Here is a 21,300-nt window from a genome sequence, read left to right as displayed (position 1 = left end):
AAAAAAAAAAAAAAAAAAAATGACGCGCCCAGGAGCCCACCTATGCCAACATATTCCAATACACGTTACATTAGAAAAATCTTGAGCCCAGGAGGGGGAACGGAATCAGAAGTAGGAGAAGTGATCCATCACGGAGTCGCCAGCAGCCGAAAAGTAATTCATCACCGGGATAAGCACTCGCTTTTCGGATGTCTCGAACAAGGACGGCCCCGTAGATCAGGGTTGATGAGGGACGCGGAATTAAGCGGACGACAAAAACGAGAGATCTAGTAAATTCTAATAAGTTCGGATTAATCGAAAGGTTAATCAAACACCCATGGAAAATTGGTTATCGATTCTGAGAATACGGATTGAAATCAAAATTTACTTTGTTGATTAAAAAAAGCACACAAGATTCTCGCTTTTCATTATTTATGTCAATGACGATTGACACCAGGAATTATTCAAATATGTGGGTATCCCTCCTCCCTCTAGCCCTCTCCAGCCAGACCACTCAAACTTTATTGCACGTCTATTACTACCTATGAAACTTTGATTTGCTCTCTTAGAATATTTAAAATTCACAGGGACCAATGATTGGCTGCTGAGAACAAAAAAGGAATAAAGTCAATAAAAAATGTCAGTCTCGATTCTTCTTGCGATTTGCGAAGCTCTTGGGAAAATTGACGAATTTATGGACGACGTTAAAAGTTTATGGTTACCTCACTCAAAAGTCTCGCATTCGTTAGTGGGAAGGCAGGATTGTATATTGGTCTTTGGATTATCTACTTTGTATACCGTACTTATGTCAATATCCTCTCAGCTGCTTGTAAATAGCCCACAAAAATTCTGTCAGACTTGTATTTCTTGTGGTTGCTAAGGAAACGACGTCGTGACGGAGATCGAATGACTCCGGCTGGTAATCTTTAGTCAAATTAGTTGAAATAAAATGCCGGTTTTTATTGAGATAAGAATCGCGAGTCAATATGCGAATTTGAATTTAATGTATATAAGTACATGATTTTTTGCAAAATCCTCTAGAATCAGCATTAGGATATGTTTCCCTGTTTAGAATGACACTTAACCATGTCATTGATAACTAATGTCATCTTGTTGACTGTAAATGTATCTGAAGGATAAGATTTTTTATTGCAAACTTTGACAAGGGAAATTTTATTTGAAATAATATCATAGACTTTCAAGTACAATATTTAATTTTTAAGGAATTTATGTAAGGAGTGCTTCAGGACAATTATAAGGATTAAATTTGAAATTGATCGTTTTATTTTGTATTTATTATCGTATCGTACCGTATTTATCGTATTAAAATGGAAAATTATACGTATAACGTGTTATGGTATAATTTACCATAGCTGCTTCCAGTCGTACAATCTACCTGTCAGGCAAGACATTAAAATTGATGATTTCCCCAGGTTATTTTGCACGTTGAATTTTTCATCCCTGAGGACCTGAAATACGTGGCTTGAAAAATCTCTTTCCGTAGGAGATCTTTTTTTTGCTTTCGATTTTTTCTGTTTCGACCTTGAAATTGTAACGAGCTTACCATCCACGTGTCAGAACGATATATATATTTCTTTGAATACATGAGTAACGGTACAGTGACGTCATTTTTGTAGTTCAAGTACCTTAATTATTGAGATCGGTACTATGAAAATTGATATGTAATATTTATAAATAAAACAAATGCGATTTTCTTTAACGATAATATAAATACTGAATATGCATTGTGAAGTAATGTCGGTAAATCTAAAGTATTCCGGACTTTCACTAAACATTATTGTTTTCATAGTCAGGAATACAACAGAATCATTTGGGTAATTAAAACCCAATCAAATTAATTTAGTTATCATTTACACGAATTACCTGTACTAAATTTGTCTACACGCGCACATTATAATAAAAACGTACAACAAATGTCATTATCGATTCCATACACAGCGACGCGTGTTTCGAACTGTCGTTACAATAAAACGAGACATTAAAAAGTTCCCTCCAAAAAAAAATCAAACTCAAAAAAATGTAGATATACAAAAATATATTTTGAAAAATTTCCAAGACACTACTCTATATCCAATAATATTATCAGTTCGCCATAAACTTATTTCCTCGAGTGCGAAAAGTTATCAGAAAATATTTGTTACTATTTTTGAAAATGACATTGTTTACACGTCCATCGCGAAAAAAACTTTGCTCCATGTAGATATAACTTTTATGAAATATCGAGCACTAAGTCGAAGCACGACTTATTCGCGATAAAAAAAATAGCATGAATTAGCATAACTGTAAAAAATTCGTTTTCCAAAAAAATTCCAGTAACATAGATGTGCTATTGTATCACAGCATAATATTTTTTTATTGTACTACCGCTCTTATTAGGTATTCTTAACGTCAACCAGTCAGCCGATCTCTTATTGCGTGAAAAAAAAAAAAATAAAATAAAACAATGGAATATGTATACCGATGTCAGAAGCTGCGCCCGGCCGTTTAACCCTGTTAGGTAACGGCTTCCTCCATGCCTCTTACTTTTAACTCGGAATGTAGTTCACTAACTGGTAGGGAGTCCTTCCAGGGAAGAGATCGCACGCACCAAAATGTCAGTCAAGAGAGCAGTTAATATTTCGCGAGAGAAACAGTGCTCCAACTTCCTGACTGACTCGTTCAGGGCCGTACCTACTACGAGAACACAGAAACCCGCTTGATAACTCCTGATCATTTTATTCAATCTTCCATTAGCTTACACACGATAACGTAAGCAAACCGCTGTATGGCAATGTTATGTAGGCTCAACATGCGCGTTTGAATATTCCCGCCAATATTACCGTATCGTATAATACATACAGTAAAGAGTCATGGGAGAATTTTTGTAATTGCAAATTAATCAAAAGTACCTGAAATTAGATTTAAGACGTGAAATTGTCAAACGATTATATTTCTCTTATTTTGTGAAGTGGGTAAGTTTGAAAAAAACAATTATGAAATTCGTAAGTGGTTGAATAATTCTCTTCACTGTAATGGGACGCCCTTGTGGATTCGGCGAACAAGCGAGAAGGTCTTAGATGATTAAGTACGTTCCATAACGAATTTCTTCAGGATTCAAGGGACGTGGGGGGACGCGAGGGGGTTATTGTATTATGAACGGAAAATTCTAAGGAGATGGTATTACAGGCGAAGCTGCGCCTTAATCGAATAAAACATTTGTCACGATGTAATATCGCGTGATGACTAAAAGGACATAAATATCTTTCTGAGAGGATATCTATCTTACCGACTGGAAATGAAAATCTAGTAACTAGCGTACACACATATATCTATATTACACATAGTAAAACACGGTTCTTGGAACATATCTAAAAATCATCTATGTATTCGTTCGCGTGACAGAACGTCGTCTGCATGAAATTAACGTCAAATTCCGTAATAATTATGGCAGGACGTTTCGGGAAGATATATTTTTTAACAATTTTATTCTGTACGATAAGAAATCGTACAAGGTAAAATTGTCTTAAGTACCGACTAGGCAGATAAAAAGATTGTGGAATTTTTCATCAGACTAAGTGCTTGGACACCTTGTCGTCCTAAAGTTTCTCATTGAAAATTGCTGCGAGTCGTTATTGCAAGCGAAAGATACGATAAAAACTTTTGGATGTTTTTTTTGGGGAAAAGGAAAATCAGCAGGTACCCAAGACAGGAATAAATCAAGACGCGAACTCGTTGTAGGAAAAAAAGCGATTTCCGCGAAAAAATTCGATATTTCGACGATTCGGTTAATTAAAAAATGTTTTTATTAAAAATTAAAGGATTGCCACATTACTGAAATTTCACGTGCGCTTATATTGGAATATATCACTTGACATTGTATAATCGACTTCCTGCTTACCGTAAAATATATTCGACTACCTAATATCTTATACCTTACGCGCTGGTCATTCAGTGAAAGCTAGGCAATATTAAGATACTAATTTAATACAGTTTTTATTGATCCGTTTATAATAAGTTACGAGTCCTGATAATTATTTTCATGAATACTGAAAGCGATGAGTGACTTTCGTTTTTCACCATGAGATAAATCATCCCCAACTTGTCCCCTAATGAGCACCTTGGACGACCTGCGAACTTCGTGAAATGGATAACCATCAAACTTGGCGCTGACGAATTCCCACTGATAACAAGTGTCCCGTCAGTAGTAAGGACAAGCTTGGATGATCACTTGAGCTCCCCGAGGATATCCCTTATACTCTTAATTGAACCGTCCATATGCTTAGCATACAGATCTGATAACGTCACGTGTCTGTGACGTCAGTTTGATACCCGATGTTTCCGCGTGTTCTTCGATCAATTAAATTTTATTATCCCCCACGTGGAAATTCTACCTTGTTAATTCGTATTTTTCTAAACTTTCATCAGATTCGCAAAAATTTCTTTGTCGTGTCCTAATCTGTCGCCGACACGAGGTAGACTTAAGTACCAAACCTAAATTGTGATTAAAATACCCATTTAATTATATGGCTACTGTTTTTATTTTATTCTTGACATTTGTCTGTGCGAAACATGAAAAAAAAATTGTTACTTTCAAGAAACACCCGTCGTCCCATGAATGCCCATATAAGTCCATTCCCCTTTAATTCTGCCGCCACACTTTTTTTTTTCGTAAAAAATACTTGCAATGCACGCTGGTTATCTTTGGACACAGAGCAATCGCAGAGCAATGTTAATTGTCGTGGAATTTTACTTTCGACACGGAAGTCAAGAATTACACGTGTAGAGAAGAACGATTTAAATTTCTCTAATATATTAAGAAAAATGAAAAAAATGTCTAACGCTTCCATCGAGCAACATAAATTTATTTTATTAACAAATCAAGGACGCAAATGTCAAACAAGTTTTTACTAAAATTCCAATAGCGATGAAACATATGTATGAGTTGTTTCCCGTTTTTTTTTTCTCAGCCGTATAAATATCATCCAGTTGTACATAAAGTTCATTGGCTTCGTCTATCGTAATGCCTATGCGAAATGCCAAGAGGAATCAAAAAATTAGGCTCAGCGATTGAAAGTTAAATAACGTATGCTTAATATATCGAACAGTCGAGGTATATTAGCAATAGAATATTCATGGTCCTCGTGTAATAGGAATATCTATATTTTATTATATTGTATAATATATAAATATATTTTCTATATATGAAACTCTGACTATAGTTCATTGTACCATATGATACAGAAGTGATAGTCGCTGTATTGAGTAACAGCATTGTACGTCTTTACGCTATTACGTATTGGTCCATACCGATATCGAATTAACGATCAAGTCTATTGTACGATTAATCATTTGCAGAATGAATGAAAGATCGATTTGGATAATTCTAGATCTTAGGTAATCCTATTGAATGATATCAACGAAGCGACGGATCATCAATTTTCAAGTATATCGAATGGCAAATATAAATATGCAAAGTGTGGAACAGCTTTTTAGGTAAATTTGCGGTTCTTAATAGTTTACTTATAAAATTATTATAAATAGCAAAAATCCTTGAAAAATTATTTGGCACAATGAAATATCGTTCATCCCATTAGCATAGAAGATTATTGCGCGAGCGTTTCGGGCTTTATGGCGAATTGCATCGAAAATGACATTTGTTGCAAAAGTGAAGGTTGGTATACGTATTAACAGTATCAGATGAGAGTTACGTGAGCAAATTCTATGGAGAAGCGCCATTATGGGTTAACTATATCGAACGCTAATGTTCCCTCTGAGAGCATTAAAAAAGATTTTAATCATACGCAAAGAGCAGCTTTGGCACTTTTTAAATTATGCTTGTAATTTCGTCCTATGCTTATTGATGTGTATACTTATCTCATTCGAAAGTAATGCTAAAGTCAGTTTCGCGAAATTGTATTGGATTAAGATAAAAGGCATTTCGATCGACCGAAAAAGCGCGTAGGTATCTTCGCACGTCGATGTGATCTTGACACACCTTCACACAATCCTAATGTCGATTTTAGGAAAAAAAAAAAAAAAAATTATTAATCGTCACTAAATAATTCTCAAAAAATTCCGAAAATTGTATTAAAAAAAATTTAGGCAAAAAAATTCAAGAAAATCTTAGCGGGTAAATTATAGTTGCAATAAAAAAAATAAGCGTTTCGAAACTGAGAAAGGACAATCGTAATAACGGAGCGAAGTTGAATCAGCCAACAGCATCCATAATACATCGTAACCATAGTATCGATCAATTACAATGCAAATCTAAGTGCCTAATGAAATGCGTTACTCTCTATAATTTCTATGGTAATCACTTTTTCATCGTCAGCAAGTGTCTTGTGATTTCCACGTATTCAAACGTAAAAAGAAAACATTTTCAAGTATTTAAGAAGTGACCGTAGAAAGAATCGGGAATAACGGCCTTCATAAAACCCATAGATTTGCAATATAACAGCAAGATTTTCGAGCAAAATCCGACGATCCGATTGTCATAACCGGTAAGAAGTTGGTGGCAGCTTCGCTTGGATTCGCTGAGTCCGTCCCTCGATAATACGGTTGGGATCCGGTCACCTTTCGCGTGGCGACTTCGACATTACGTCATATAAAAATCGGATGGACCAGCTACGGAACCACCAACGAGATTTAGCAGGGCGTGTACCTGCCTTGCAGTGAAAGTAATGGCAGACGAGGCATTGGGATTTGATATAAAAACGGCGAGCTAGGCAAAGGATGGCACTCTCAAGTCAAGACTCACAAGTGAACCATGAGGACCTTCCTAGTAAGTATCTCATTGACTGTAATTTCAACTGAGCGAATGATCAATCGTTTGCTTAGCTGTTGGAAAGTTTGCCAGAAGTTAACTATAAAGGAAAAATGTTTTACACGTTAGTATTATAGTTACGTGAGACATTAAAGTAATTACGAATCTTTGTAGATCTGCTGCCTGCTGGCTACCAGCGTTTTGGCCGGTGACAAAAAATCGGTGAAGAAGCAGGAAAAACGTGGGGTGTACCACGGTATCGGTGGGTTCGGTGGAGTCGGTGGAGTCGTTTCCAACTCTTTGGGATACTCCAGTGGACTAGGTGTGGGTTCAGCAGTCAGCTCCGGCGTTCCTCTAGCATATACTCTGGGATCTTCTTACGGTGGAAACTATGGCTACTCTTCCGGTGTTAATGGAGGACTCGGTGGAGCAGGACTAGGACTTGGATCAGTTTCCGCTCTCTCATCTGCCGGAGCGTCTGCCGTCGCAAATGCTCGTTCCGAACGCATTACCGGAATCACTGTACACCGTGAAATCCAAGTTCCGGTTCCAGTCCCTCATCCAGTTCCGGTGGAGGTCACTCGCACTGTGCCCGTACCTCACCCTGTGCCTGTTAAGGTCGACCGTCCTTACCCAGTGCCAGTGCCTCAGCCGGTAGCAGTACCAGTCGTCCGGCACGTGCCCGTCAAGGTCGATAGACCCTACCCAGTCCCAGTTCCTCAACCTGTCGAAGTTCGCGTACCTCAACCAGTGCCAGTCCCAGTTGCCCAGCCTGTGCCAGTTCCAGTTGTCCACTCGGTGCCAGTTTCAGTTTCCGTTCCCCAACAAGTCGGGATCCCTGTAAGTTCTGGAGTTGGATTTGGCGATGCTTCCCTCGCATCCGCCGGAGCCTACTCCAGTGGCCTCTCAGGATCTCTGGGACAGTCTGGCCTAGCCTTGGGCGTTGGATCCGGGCAGGGCGTCGTCCTTGGATCAGGCCACGGTGTCGATATTGGAACATCCTATGGATCCGGAATTCCCTACAGTGCCGGCTACGTTAAAAATTGGTGAACTACTAATTGAACGTGTGCAGCAGTACCTGATAAGCCCCATGAGGACAGCATGGAATTATTTTTTAACGAAATGACAGGAATCTTGAATATTCATAAATAAATTTGTATTTTTTTATCAAATATCCATATACGAACTGCACCCATTGAACTCCCTACTCTACCGCAATGTCTACAGACTGTCGACACTCCCATTGCCTATAATCAATACCTTTGATAAGTCAATAAGATTGCGCGTGTAACCTCAAGGCAAACGATCCTACTTCAACTAATACTCTGCACGGCCATTCTCGACATGGTTCGAAACATGCAGCAACATTGCCACTGCAGAAAGCGATATCGATAATTTTAATTAAAATAACCACCAGGTACATTAAGATCTAATTTTAATGCGAGCGACAATTTTACAATCCCCATTTATTACCTATTATTAATTTCACTGTCGATCCTCCTAAAGAAATCTTTTAATAACATTTTTAACTACTAATCTGAGTAACAATGTCTTCGGACGATCGAACAAGTTTCGTAAAACGTCGTCAGAATTTATTGAAGGAACAATTGTGTCATCCATCGTAAGGGCGAGCTCACAATTAGATCAGATATGTTGGCAAGGGTAAGTATAAGCTGCACGCAAAACTACGTCACGTTACGGGTTAGGATACTCTGGACACTGGGCCAAGGCTTTACTATAGGTAGTACCAGTATTCTATAGTAAGTGTAGTCTCGTTACATACAGTCTAGTGCGAGAAATCGTATATTGTAAATGAATTTTGAAAATAAGCTAAATTTACCGGGCATTACGTACGATAGCAAAAGCATAATGGAAATTACGTAAGAAAGTTTACGAGCCAAATTATCATATACTCTGAATCTCATTCTCAGTGCGACGCTCGTGATACTGATCAAAGACACGCGTAGAAATAATATTGAACGTAACAGCGAAAGGAGTCACGAAAAAAAAATTCACATCCACGGCGAATCTCAAAGTAGGTCCCCTAGCGTCTCGTGAACGACGCTCGTGATCATTCGGATTCGGAAACGACGCGTGCTCATGTGTATACCACATAGCGAGTCATTAAGACATCTAGAATTATGGTTTGGAAAGTTTTTTAGGAATATCAATATACCTCGACCGTCTTATGCGACTAATGGGAGTGTTACGTGATGAAATAGTTGGTTTTTTATTCCAAAAACTTAATTAGGTATCACGACTGACTTTAGTATGCTAATAAATAGTATTATAAATTTGAGAGACACGTGATTTTGCCGAAATTAATTTGATACTAATTTTGAGATATTCACTATTATCTAAATGTTTATATCCGGTATCCTTACAAAAAGTGACGTCACATTGATTACCATCGAAACAGGGAGAAGCAGTTTGGATATCTATGATCTCGTCGGTATCTGCACTCGGTGCGCGAATTTTATATTTCATTTTTGCAACCGGTACAATTCAAATGTACGCGAAGTATTCTCTATGAGATTTCAGTAGCGTATGAAGTTTTATAACTGAAGACTATGGATGCTGAACAGCGGAGAATCTTTCTATGTACTTCTGCTGAATGTAATACGTGAACTCTTGTCGAGTTTGAAGTGTGCAAGAGTACGTAGGAATATGCCTAGAACTGGGTATATGAATTCAACAGGGTATCAGATCCTTCGGGATATCCTGCGGTGAATAGGAGCGCGTAGACTAAGGATTTCCTTTAAATTCAGGAGAAGCCGTGTATATAGGGTGGAATTAAAGTTTTCGTGAAGTCGTATGACGTTGACGATTCGTGGAAGGAATACTCTGGATCATCTTTAGATGAAATTGCATAGTATTAGGGAATATACAATTGAAACTGGTGCATCGATACTAAAACGGCACACACAATGGTGCACCTTCGATTCGATTGGCTGATGCTGAGTTTGAGTGGGACTGGGATTACGTCAGCAAAGCTCCCTTCGCGTCATACGGTACCCGTGCTTCGTACAAATCAGGTCACGGCTTTGCGTTTAAGCTTCGTTCACTGGTTCGCGGATACCTGATCAAATATTATGGATTTTTTGGAAGATTTACGAGCAAACTGTTCCGTGCGCTATGAAATCGCCTGGTTGCCTGTACTTGTTGCGAAATCTCGACCGGGTCTCTTGATTTAGCTTGGACAGGCATGAAACTGTAATTATTGAAACTCGTTCACATGTACCGACTGTTAAATCGGTTTGCATGAATCTTCAGATTTTAGTAACGATCTACGAAAGGTATGTTGTGAAATATTTCGACGATAGGAATGAAGCATTCTGTGAATTCGAGATTGTCGGTATAGTAGGAAATGATATTTTCATACGACAGATAAGCATAGCTTCAAATTTAATTCACAGAGGGAACTTTCGTCTGTTCTGTTACAAAAATCTACAGTATCTTTAGCTTCTGTATCAGGTCAAGACTATCGGAGAACGGTATCAATTTCCTCGAGTGAGAGCTTTCCCTCCGTCGATAATACACATTTTTGTAGATACATTGATAAGAGTTTTTCCCGGTAACAGCCTTGCCTGCTGTCGGTAAGGTAGTAAACCATCGCGGATGATAACCGCGTGTTATCCAGTGCAAGTATGATGAATATCGTACACAGATACACTCGTATTAGGTGACTTCGTTTAAGGTGAACTATTTTACTGCTACAGAGTCGAATATCTAATAGCGTACAGATAATATCAAATAAAAAATATATATAACTTACGCGTTGTCGATACTCAGCATAAGACATGGACTTACCTAGAAAAAAAGAAATAGTTTTGTTAGAGGCACATTGATAAAGAATATGAATATAGTACAGTCAAACTTCATATAACTGATAATATCATTTTCAAAAAACAAAACCGAACACCAACCTAAAACAATTTCTAGAATCCATAGAATGGTAAAATTTAATTATAACAAACAGTTCGGTTCAGAGCCTCAGGTTATTTCATATTGCACCTGTGTGCCAGCTGGAGTCACATTATAGTAAAACTTATTCTATTAAATATAATTCCCGTTTCTCAGCAATTCAAACAAAAGTATCTCTTTTAAACAATTCCTACAAAGGGCCTATTGTCTGCATCGGGAAGTAATCGTCCACCAGCACATGGTACCGTAACCCTGTACAATAGAAACTTCGATGTATCCCACACCATGGAACTCGGTTCATCTACATGAAACGTAGTCACAACAACGAAGTCCAGCCGGCTTTAAATTAAAAGTATCAGTATTTGAAAAATGAACTGTACACAAACAGTCCAGACAGCTACGACCAAGGCCCATAAATGTAACGGGGAAATCTCCGTACTAGGGAAGGTCTTTTCACTGATCTAACAGAATTTTAACCCAAAATCGGGACCATGCATTGCTCCTATACTGATTCTCCAGCACAGTAATACCTGCTACACCACATATACCTTGTCCATATACTCACGGGGATCCAAAACGGCACCCATAGGAAGACCGTCCCCCGCTACGTTCCATTTATAGACCTCAGCTACAACGGTAACAACCATAACGTACAATATGGTACGTAAATTTTTACCAATGTCAGGTCTTATACAACTTCCGTACAGTAACAAAGTTTGTCCAGGTAGTTGCGCAACTACTAAACCCAAGTGAACTTATCGTCCAAGTACATGAAAGTTTAATAGCTCGTATACAAGTTCAAGATTACAGGTGGACACGGGAAAATTCAATATTGAGGGACAGTCCAGATTGATATTAGTATAAAAAAAAATTAAATCGAGTAAAATGAAAATTATCATCCGCAGATAAAAATAACGTGATTTCAAAATTCAGGTATATAAGTTACATTTAAACGTTGAAGTACCATTGCGATAAAGGACAATGAAAAATTGTAATTTCATACTGACGTTCACAAGGTCCATTGTCATACCCCTAGTGTGTTCCGTGTTTCGTATTTCGTACGGTAAATTTATCCATATGGTTCGTCCGCATTGTTAACCGGTCGATTAACAAACCAAAATCTGGAGAATGTAGGTATTAACAAGATTTGTGGTTCCTATCGGTTAAGCGCGCAATATAACTTAATTAATTAATGCTCACGTGCTTCCATGGACTTTATCTCGTAAGGGCCGCGCCCGGACCGATAAATTTTCTCTTATATTAATAGAACGAAAGTGGAACGCTCGTCTGTATGTTAATTATCGGGATGAAAGAACAAAGCTTGCTGTTTAAATGAATATTCCGAAGTCTCTCAAGGAAGACTCTTAACATGCCCAACATATGCAGAACGATGAAAAGTCTTTTGATGCAAATACGGATTACTCTCGTTGAAAGGGGAAGACCCTGTAATTACTTGAAAGTTCAAAATTAAATTTTCCCGTCAAAAATTGCAATTTCAAATGTCATAACAGGAAAGAAAAAAAAAACGTCGATCTAAAATGACCGATAACAAGGTTTTCGGGAAGGTTTAGGTAAACCCCCCCTCCACTTTCCCAATTCACAAATGTATATATATATATATATATATATATATATATATATATATATCAGGTTATATAGAGTGACCAAAAAAAATTTCTCAAATTTACCTCGAAACGAAAAGCCGAGAAAGCCCCTTACTGAACATTCGACGAATTTCATCGTGAGAAACGACCGAACTTCCTGGTCCCTTGAAACTTCCGGCCCACCGACACTTCGATCTCTCCCTTCTCCGGCTGGTAACTTCTTGGGCCGCATCGATTGGCTCTTAGCCGACAAGTAAAAGGGACCCATACTGAGTATGGCGAAATTAATCTTTGGAAAACTGTTTTGTGTCGACAAGATCCTTGACAGGATTTCTTCCTGGACTTGATCCTACTTAGTCTGGGTACCCGATGAACCAGATACATACCATAGTAGGCAAGGTGCCTGCTCTCGGTACGTTATTCGGGACTGAGAAAACAGAAGCATTAAGTTTGATCTAAGTAGCAGTACCAATAGTATATACATGTATATACATTTATTTAAGTAGTCAGAGCTTTAAGCTGGATCAAGGAACGAATATTAACGAGGAGACGACACGAGCAGGTTTGTCCGTTCAATTATAACTTCTCTTATTAGTTGGCACCGCTTTCGTATGGCTTCACAGCCGCAGACGCGAAAGGAACCTCAGACGCTTGGGAAAATACGAAATCCCATTGGCCACACGTATCGCGAATGGTAAGGGAATTTATTTTGAGGTTGCGAAGGGTCTCGACGTGACGCGTTCGGCGCGCTCGAGTAAATGTCCATCAATATTGTTGACTTTACCCCCAAAAGTGAGAAGAGAACGTCCACCCCTATCGCCCGATATACACGCTCGGGTCAGGGGTTCGACCGACCCTCACAGTGAATTGCACGTATTCCACCTTCCAGGCGCGCCAATTTTCCAACCTGAACAGGTCGACGAATTTCATATTTTAACACCCTATATATAGTATTTTCGATATCGAACAGGTAACGAGATTCCATAGGAATATTTTTCGTTCTTCTTACCTCTCTTTATACGTTTCCCTCAACAACCCCTTTTCTCGCCTCATTTCATTCGCAACCCTCGATACTTGTAATCCTCAATCTTCCCACCTGATAATCATCCAAAGGTTCAATATCGAACGTGTTACCCCGTTCATCCCAACAAAATGTCCCTAGATCCTAAGGCCTCTGTACTGTACTCAGCGTGAATACTTATCATGGTTATACTAGACTCGCAACTTCGGTCTTACGGTATGACGCCACTTATGTTCAGCTTTATCGGGAATGTAAGTTTCCACGTGTTATGGCTCCCACGTTGAACCTCGTGGCTGTGCTAACAGAACACAACATCCATTTTAGGTAAGTTCTGACGGCGTGTCTAATGCTAACGTACGATACACGGTGACTCAACACGCGTGGTCTTCCACCATTTACCAGAGTGTCGCGTTATAATCCTGATACAATGTTGCACAACTGTACTAAAAAAAAAAATGAAATTTTTACATATTTAAGTATCTTCGTACGTCTGTTTTATGAAAATGGACAGCGATACGTTACTGTCATACATCCCCAGTCTGCCGGCAAAGCCCCTCTTGGGGATTCGCACATCCCTAAAAATCCTACGCACCGCGCATATTTCATGTATATAAATTAAAAAAAAAAAATAAGTTTTTTTTTTAAATTTCCATCCAGACTTACCCATGGTACCGCACCGTGAATCATCGGCCGGAAAATCTATTTATTCCTCCATTATCATCCCTTCAAGCTAATCTACCCTCGTCCGTAAACTGAACTTTACTATTGACACAGCCTACGCGGCCTGTTCTAATCTTCGCTGCTATGCATCGCTATAGCTTTCTGTATATAGCTATAGTTTGCATACACAGCAACGACTCTTTTAGCACACAATACACCACGCGATACAATAGCTTTCCTGTGTTTTCCCAGCATTAAACATGTCTGCCGATCATTCACAAAGCTCGCCGCCCGTTTACACCGACTGTAGCGCATTGAAACTATTTTAATTATGTGGAACATTCGTTATCGGAAAGTGACTTGACGTTTCAATAAATTCCAAGCAGCAAGCGCCGTTCGCACAAAAATAACGAGCATTATGATTTTATGATTTATAAAAAAAAAAAAAAAATTTTTCCCTTTTATTCGCGAGAATATAAGAATCCGAAAAAAAATCCTATTTTGAATTTACGCTTTCTTCCCGCTCTTCAAACCCCTGGCTACGTGCGCCAGGTTTCTTCTGAGCCTCGTACACGATGCATATGCACCCGAGTTCAAAGAGAACTCGCTGAAAGAACTTGCGGAAATTTCTACACGTCACGGATGTAAATTCACGCTTTATGAGATTTCTCGCGCGTAGTTATTGTATACGAAACTCGGCGAAGTGTAACGCGCGAGAGAATAACGGGCGGCTAGATCTTTTCCTCCACGTGTCTCCTATCCCTAGGGAATTTCTCAGCGAGATGTATATTTTTTTAAGAATGACGCCATTTCTATCCAACCAACGTCTGAGGCATCGGGATTATATGTATATTCACTACTCGAGGCTGCTAGTAGTTACGTTACGATAGACGTCAGACGCATAAAACGTTCGTCGCTGAGTGAAATTCGACGATGCGTGTCGCTTTTAACGTACGTCTGACATTTATTATCCGTCGTTTCATTGGATGCATATAGGCATTATTACTAAGACACTTAAAGTGGGATTACGGGAGAATTTTACCACAAGGTTGATGCAATTTCTTCATAATTCCTACGATCCTACATAAGATTTTACCTGTCTAACAGAATTTATATGCGATCATTGTATTTTATCATATAAATTCGGTATATCTTATATATTACGAATAAATACAAAGACCGAGGAAAAGTACGTAGCGGACTATTAAAAATTTCCGCTCATGAATTTCGTCCCGAGAGAACTCCACAATACGTTTCCTTTTTTCCTCTTTATCTTCCCGAAGCGACGAAGAATCATGTTGGATCGATAAAGCGAGTACTTACGTTCTAGGAAGAAGCGCCTGAGAAACCTGTACACGGATAACTGTCACTAGTTACCGCTATAGGTAGTGTAGCAGGTTAAGACATTGATCGAGGTTGAATAAGCTTGCAAAAAAGAATCTCATAAAATTTAGCCCATCGGAGGGGTGGTGGGAAAAAAAAAATTAAATCATACAGGGTTAACTAGCATAAGATGACAATATAATTATTTTTACGAAATTATGAACGGCACGACATAATTCTCTTTACTTCGCCTTCTTCCGTGGAAGATATTTCCGTATGGGATGGCACTGGTAATCGTGTAACGATCCGGCCTAATAGAATGCGGGTTAAGAGTTCAAGGTCACGAGCTCTACACGCAACCGAATATCTATTGTCCAGCCCAGTTAATGTTCTGACCGTGTCCGATATCCATGCTAAATAATCCAGACAAAATTGCAACTCGAGCCAGATTCAAAGCGTACAGTTGCGAGATTGCAAGTTGAAAATTGCATTGAAAAAATTAGAGCGCAAAAAAAATTGCAAGGGAATGAATATAGGTATACCTAATCTGTGGGCTGCTGATTGCAGAATTGCTGGTTTTCATTTAACTTCAGTGCCGGTTACGCGAAGCAACTGCATGATAAAAAAAGGTAGTAACAGAAACGAATGGAACTGACGTAGAAAAGTAAATCGCAAAGAGCCAAGGATCGGACAGAAGCTTTTTACTCGATTTTCTAGCAGCTTTTATCTAATTAACTTCAGAGCTCACAGTGCCAGGATACTGGGCTAAGAGTAATGGGTACGTATGATAATGCTTGAGCTATCGGTCTCAAAAGCTGTAAGTCTTTTATGATTGTTATTATTTTCTATCTAGCTTTTAAAGCTTCGAGCCCGGGCACTTGGTGCTGTACGATTATTTAGAGAGTGCATTCCGGTTTACTTCGTGCATGCAAAACGCAGTCGGGCCCACGTAGGTACGTAGCTACTAGTAGTAGCCAGGCTACATACCACCCGAAATAACCAGGCTCTGATTATTTGAATTCACGTAAACAGTTTCTTTGCGGTTGAACGAACCAGCATCGAAGACCTGGTGATTAAAAAAAGAAAAAATTTTGAGAATTCCAAAAATACGATTTGCGCAATTTAATTTGATCTTAAAATTTACACTGGGAATTTATGTGTACACTGGGGAAAATTGAGTTTTGCCGTATATCACGGAATACCATAGTCTATTAGAACGATCCAGAGATATACTAATTTATGCATTAAGAATAATGATTTATAATCGTTGTTATTGTGAATTATTACTATGATAAAATTATGGGATTTAATGTTTAGATTTTAGGATTTTAGTGCCCGAAACTGAAGCCTCATTTTCGTGTATAAATTTTGTTTCACACTTTTCGTGAACAACGCTTCGTACCCTCCAGTGACGTTTCAACCCCTTCGATCGTTACGCAATGGAAAAAATGGTTATTGCATGTTAAAAATTGTTCCAGCCTTCGCCCTTATTTTATCACTGTATCTATCACTGGATTAGCTACTAAAACCCAGCAAAGAGGAAGGGTGGTATATATATTTCATAAATAATAAAAGAACACGTCCGTTACCCCTTCACGGTTTTATGGATACGATGTCATTTTCTGATAACTGAAAAATATGCGAATCCACGTTAATGAAATTATTAAAAATTAATTATTTTCATCCAAACCGTGAAAGTATACGATATTCGATAAAATTAATTTACTTTTTTGCAACGTGAAATTCGGTCAACGTTTTTATCTTAAAAATGAAAAGATTTCAATTTCTTATGAGGCAATCTCTCACCGGAGAAGGAAATTAAAAAAAAAATTTTACTTTACGCTACCTCAAAATTTTATTATTAATTTCGATCAAATTTTTCACAAAACAAGAAGGCATCCACTGACATCTCAAAGCCAAGCCGACACGTTAGGGGAAGAGCTACCCTCTCGTATCAACAATCTTGCAGCCGCAGCAGACACCCCTTGGAGCCCCACTTGTTGGACGCGACCCCCTGGATGCCGCCACCTGCTGATACGCCCCTGCGCATCGATCCCCCAAACTCCGAAACCCTCAGTTACCATGGCAACCAACTTCCACCTCACCGTCTTCTTCACACTGCCCTTACCCGCTATGACCCTTCACCATCGAGTTCTCGTTGAAGGTAAATGACGTCATGGGATAAACATTAGCCGTGACGTAGCTACGACAGAACTGGGACGTCGTAGGAACATCTTCCGGTAAACGTTCAAGATCAACATCCTGATTCAGGAACGAGTTAAAAATCATCTTTTGGCTTTTTACCCTTTATAACGCACTACGACCTGCTTACCAGTTCCAGCGTCGACGATTTCTTGAAAAATGGAGATTAAAGTTTTTTTCAAACTCCCTGAGCTCAAAACTCCCTCCCAGAGGTCCAAATAGATCCGTAACGCAATGGGACTAACGTTGGAACGATAGTACGAAATTTTCGTAAAATTGGCTTTACCCAAAAATTACGGATGTTACACCGGATGCTGTGCCAAGCTGAGATCAGAGTGAGATTAGGTCACCGGCTAACGCAATATTTTACCCTAGAGTACCGTGCGCCACTCTTCCGGAAGTACTGTGCTGCGTCCAGTCTAAATATTTAAATTACGTCAATATTACATAGGGAGCAGAAAATCATCCCTCTACTTACACAAGGATCACTCTACTTCATCGAAACCAATAACAATTCCGTGTCGCTAAGCCGATAAGCTCATCAGCAAAGAAATAAGTCAACGAACTTTACTTGTTTACCTGGTCCAAACTTCAAAGGCAAAGCTTGGTTACCTGAGAACAAAGCTACAAATCAATTAATTCACCGCTGTTATTGCTGGCGAGCGTTGAGCAAGTGCGAAGCGAGTTTTTTCAGGGATCAAAAGAAAAGGTCTGCTTCGCGACCAGGGGTGAATTTTTAAAGATCGTCCCTCCTTGCAAAACTCCCACAACTTTATCAAATGGTCGCACATTCGCAAAAAACACTCGATTGTGCACCTTTTTAGGGGGAAGTGAAAACAATAAACTCAGCGTCAAGCCAAAACCCAGAAACGAGGGTAGCGTGTCTTCCACAGCTTTGGTACCTCGCCAAGATTCTGGATGGTCCAAGGGTATTTATAATTTTGGAAAAATTCAGAAAAAATACTGCCCTAAAACATTTGGAAAGCTTTAATGTCGTCCTCGAAAGAAATTTGCACGTGTCAGTGCTCAGACAGTCCGACAGTAAAAGGACAACGTGTATGGACATATTGATGGTCCACACCCTTGGGAGATGAGCATGGTAAAAGTTAAAGGTGACAAAAAAAAATATGTGAACCATCACCCACGCAATAGGGGTTGCCGGACAATATTCTCTAGTACACGATATTGGAGGGTGAAAGCCCGCTATTGTCAATGCTTAAGAAGCGTATAAAAGCTCGGCCATTATGGCAATGTCAATGACCGCGAAAAGCTCGAAAGTTTGACCGACAGTCGGGAGAGCCTGGTGCATGTTTCACTGGGACCCGCGTCACAAGGCGAGGCATGACGTCACGGCTAACCTACATATCTTAAGGGGGTTAGCACGAAATAAATGTTAAAACGTGAATTTTACGTCGATCGTTAAATTTTCGAGAAAAGTGGAAAACGACAGCACCATCGACAAGCAACACATGTATCCAATATGTAAACGGTGTAAAATTTGCAAGAAAGCCAGATTTTGCAGATTCTTATATAGCGAAATAACGAACACGTTTTTCGCGGTATCATATCGCGATGTCATACGTAAATAGACAATCCTCGAGTGGGGTTGAACGAAAAGTGCGAATTTATACAATTTTTCCAGATATCGTCCAGATTTTTAAGCGTCTGGACAGCGAACTTTCGTCGACTTCGCGTTACTTCTTCGATAAATTTGTCCCTATCTTCAATCTCACCTATAATTGCAATTCTGCAACCTTCGCGCCTTAAAAATTATTTGCATTGCAATTTTAATTGCTACCTTCAATCAGATGACATATGTATACACACCTATGCTAATCCAACCAACGCGCACACGTTAGACTACTGCTTTGCATATAAATGTTGCGTGAATTGCCATAGAATTCGCGAGTTAATTTTTCATACGGTTGGGATTCTCGATTTGCAGGTATTATGGCTACATAAAAGAGAAAATATTATTTGCAAGAGCTGCGAGGATCGCGCATAATACTTTCCCATATGATATATACACGTAATTCAATGAACATAAACACGAACCCTTATTCACCGGTCAACCGGCAGCAGGCAGCGTCGCAATTAATTATAAAAGCGTCGACGAGATCTTCAGCAGAGTTCCTATTATTTGCAACGTCAAAAAACCAACATACGTAAAAGTGTCAGGACGTGCTTTTCACTCGATTGAAAGAGAAAAAAAAACAAAAAATCTCTACCAAACCATGAAATAAGTTACAGCGCTGAAAGCACAGGGTACTATACCACGCCTTCCTTCGCGAGCTTTATTGATTTTGATACACTGCGACTGAATGCATAAAATAGCGAGTACTTGTATCACTTGGAAAATTACTAACCCGACCTTAATCTATAATAAATAGATAACCGTACCAATAGCCACCACTGTCCTCCTGCGACAAGCAGATACATTGACGATAGGTTAACATTGAAACATAGAGTCAACTATTGTCTATCAGCCATTAAATGACAAAAGATCTCGAAAGGTTCCGAGCGAATCTCAACCCTTAAAGCATCGCTATAAATATTTCATATTATTCAGTAAAATCCAATCTGACTGTGCTTCCTACAAGTGCCTTCCCTTCCGTTCTTTTTCCCCGAGCCTCCACAGTCTTTCCCCACTTCCCAAAGCACCTTCGAGACTTGTAACCCACGTCTCGTTATAAGCGCCAATTGAAATTTTAGGTTTAACATGTATACACCAGGGGTCGATATAGTGTATTTCGCTTAAGGCTTGTCAATAAGCAGCCTAGCACAGGTACGATTTTAGTTCCAGCATTGGTGAAATTTTAATACTTCAGAAATACAACACCCACAGTCCCGGCGTGAGGTTTGTAACAAGATTGTTTTCATTTGAAAAAAATTCTCTCACAAAAATTCCACAGAGCGTTTCGAAGTCTCTCGTGCGCGACATCGTCTTACCGTAATCGGCAATAGGAAAAAGCCCGACTTACCCGAATACCTTAAGGGGTATTCGCAACGTAACAGAAAAAGGAGCAACCGCGCAAACGACAATAAAACCAGGTTTTATCGAGAGACTAAGAAACAGCCGGAGTTTTAGAATGCGATGCGACGAGCACGGCAATTCCGTCGGCGTACGACGTCGACGTCCCGACGCCCACTTCGTATCGACGCTCGTAAAACGAAATCGTATTCAATATTCTAAAGCGTGGTCTACCGAGACCAATAAGAGGTCCCGAAGTTATTGTAAACCCGCTCCGGAGCAAATAGAGAAAGAATGAAAATAGAGGAGAATCAAACAAAGAGGGACGAGAGACGAAAAAATGGTAAAGCTCAAGATTCAAGTGTAAGAAGCATTCAGCCTCCGTTCTCGGGTTACAAGATTTATCAGAATGGGCTGGAATGAACCGCGGGTGTACAGAACAAACTATGACTGTCCCGAATGTTATGACGACTCTTACTGTACATAATGACACGTGGTCTCGCCTACAGAGGATACCTAATTGTAACGATAAAATAGAGCGAGGTACGTGAGAACAATATATAAAGGAGGAAGATAGAGTAGGTCTAAAACTAAGTCGGGACTAAAACTGGTAGATTCTCGAAATACACATCAAGTGCGATGAACGTGATAGCGTTAAGCCTTGTATACGTAAGCGCGCGTATTTGGAGACCGCAGCTACCCCAAAGAGATGATCCGAAAAACAAGTCCCGGTTCAGGATGTAAATACTTAGTCTACCAGAAAATCCAGAGTGCCGCTCCATCCTGCGGGATAAATATTAATTTTCCCTACTGTGCCCGGAACTCGTGGAATTGTTTGGTGAATGGGGGCTAC

General features: G+C 39.3%; 2 protein-coding genes across 2 annotated transcripts in view; one reads left to right on the top strand and one right to left on the bottom strand.

The window, feature by feature from the left end:
* Nucleotides 1-21,300, bottom strand: part of LOC107270594 (cAMP-specific 3',5'-cyclic phosphodiesterase) — a 222,580-nt gene that overhangs the window by 178,962 nt on the left and 22,318 nt on the right. The window lies entirely within an intron of this gene.
* LOC107270595 (WAS/WASL-interacting protein family member 3) lies at nt 6,607-7,914 on the top strand. Its single transcript, XM_015745754.2, has 2 exons — nt 6,607-6,760; nt 6,917-7,914. The coding sequence occupies exons 1-2, from the start codon at nt 6,746-6,748 to the stop codon at nt 7,790-7,792; spliced, it is 891 nt and encodes a 296-aa protein (XP_015601240.1). The 5' UTR covers nt 6,607-6,745; the 3' UTR covers nt 7,793-7,914.

The sequence above is a fragment of the Cephus cinctus genome, unplaced genomic scaffold (assembly GCF_000341935.2).
Source record: "Cephus cinctus unplaced genomic scaffold, Ccin1 Ccin1_scaffold0805, whole genome shotgun sequence".
NCBI lineage: Eukaryota > Metazoa > Arthropoda > Insecta > Hymenoptera > Cephidae > Cephus > Cephus cinctus.
This window is presented reverse-complemented; position numbering and strand designations above follow the sequence as displayed.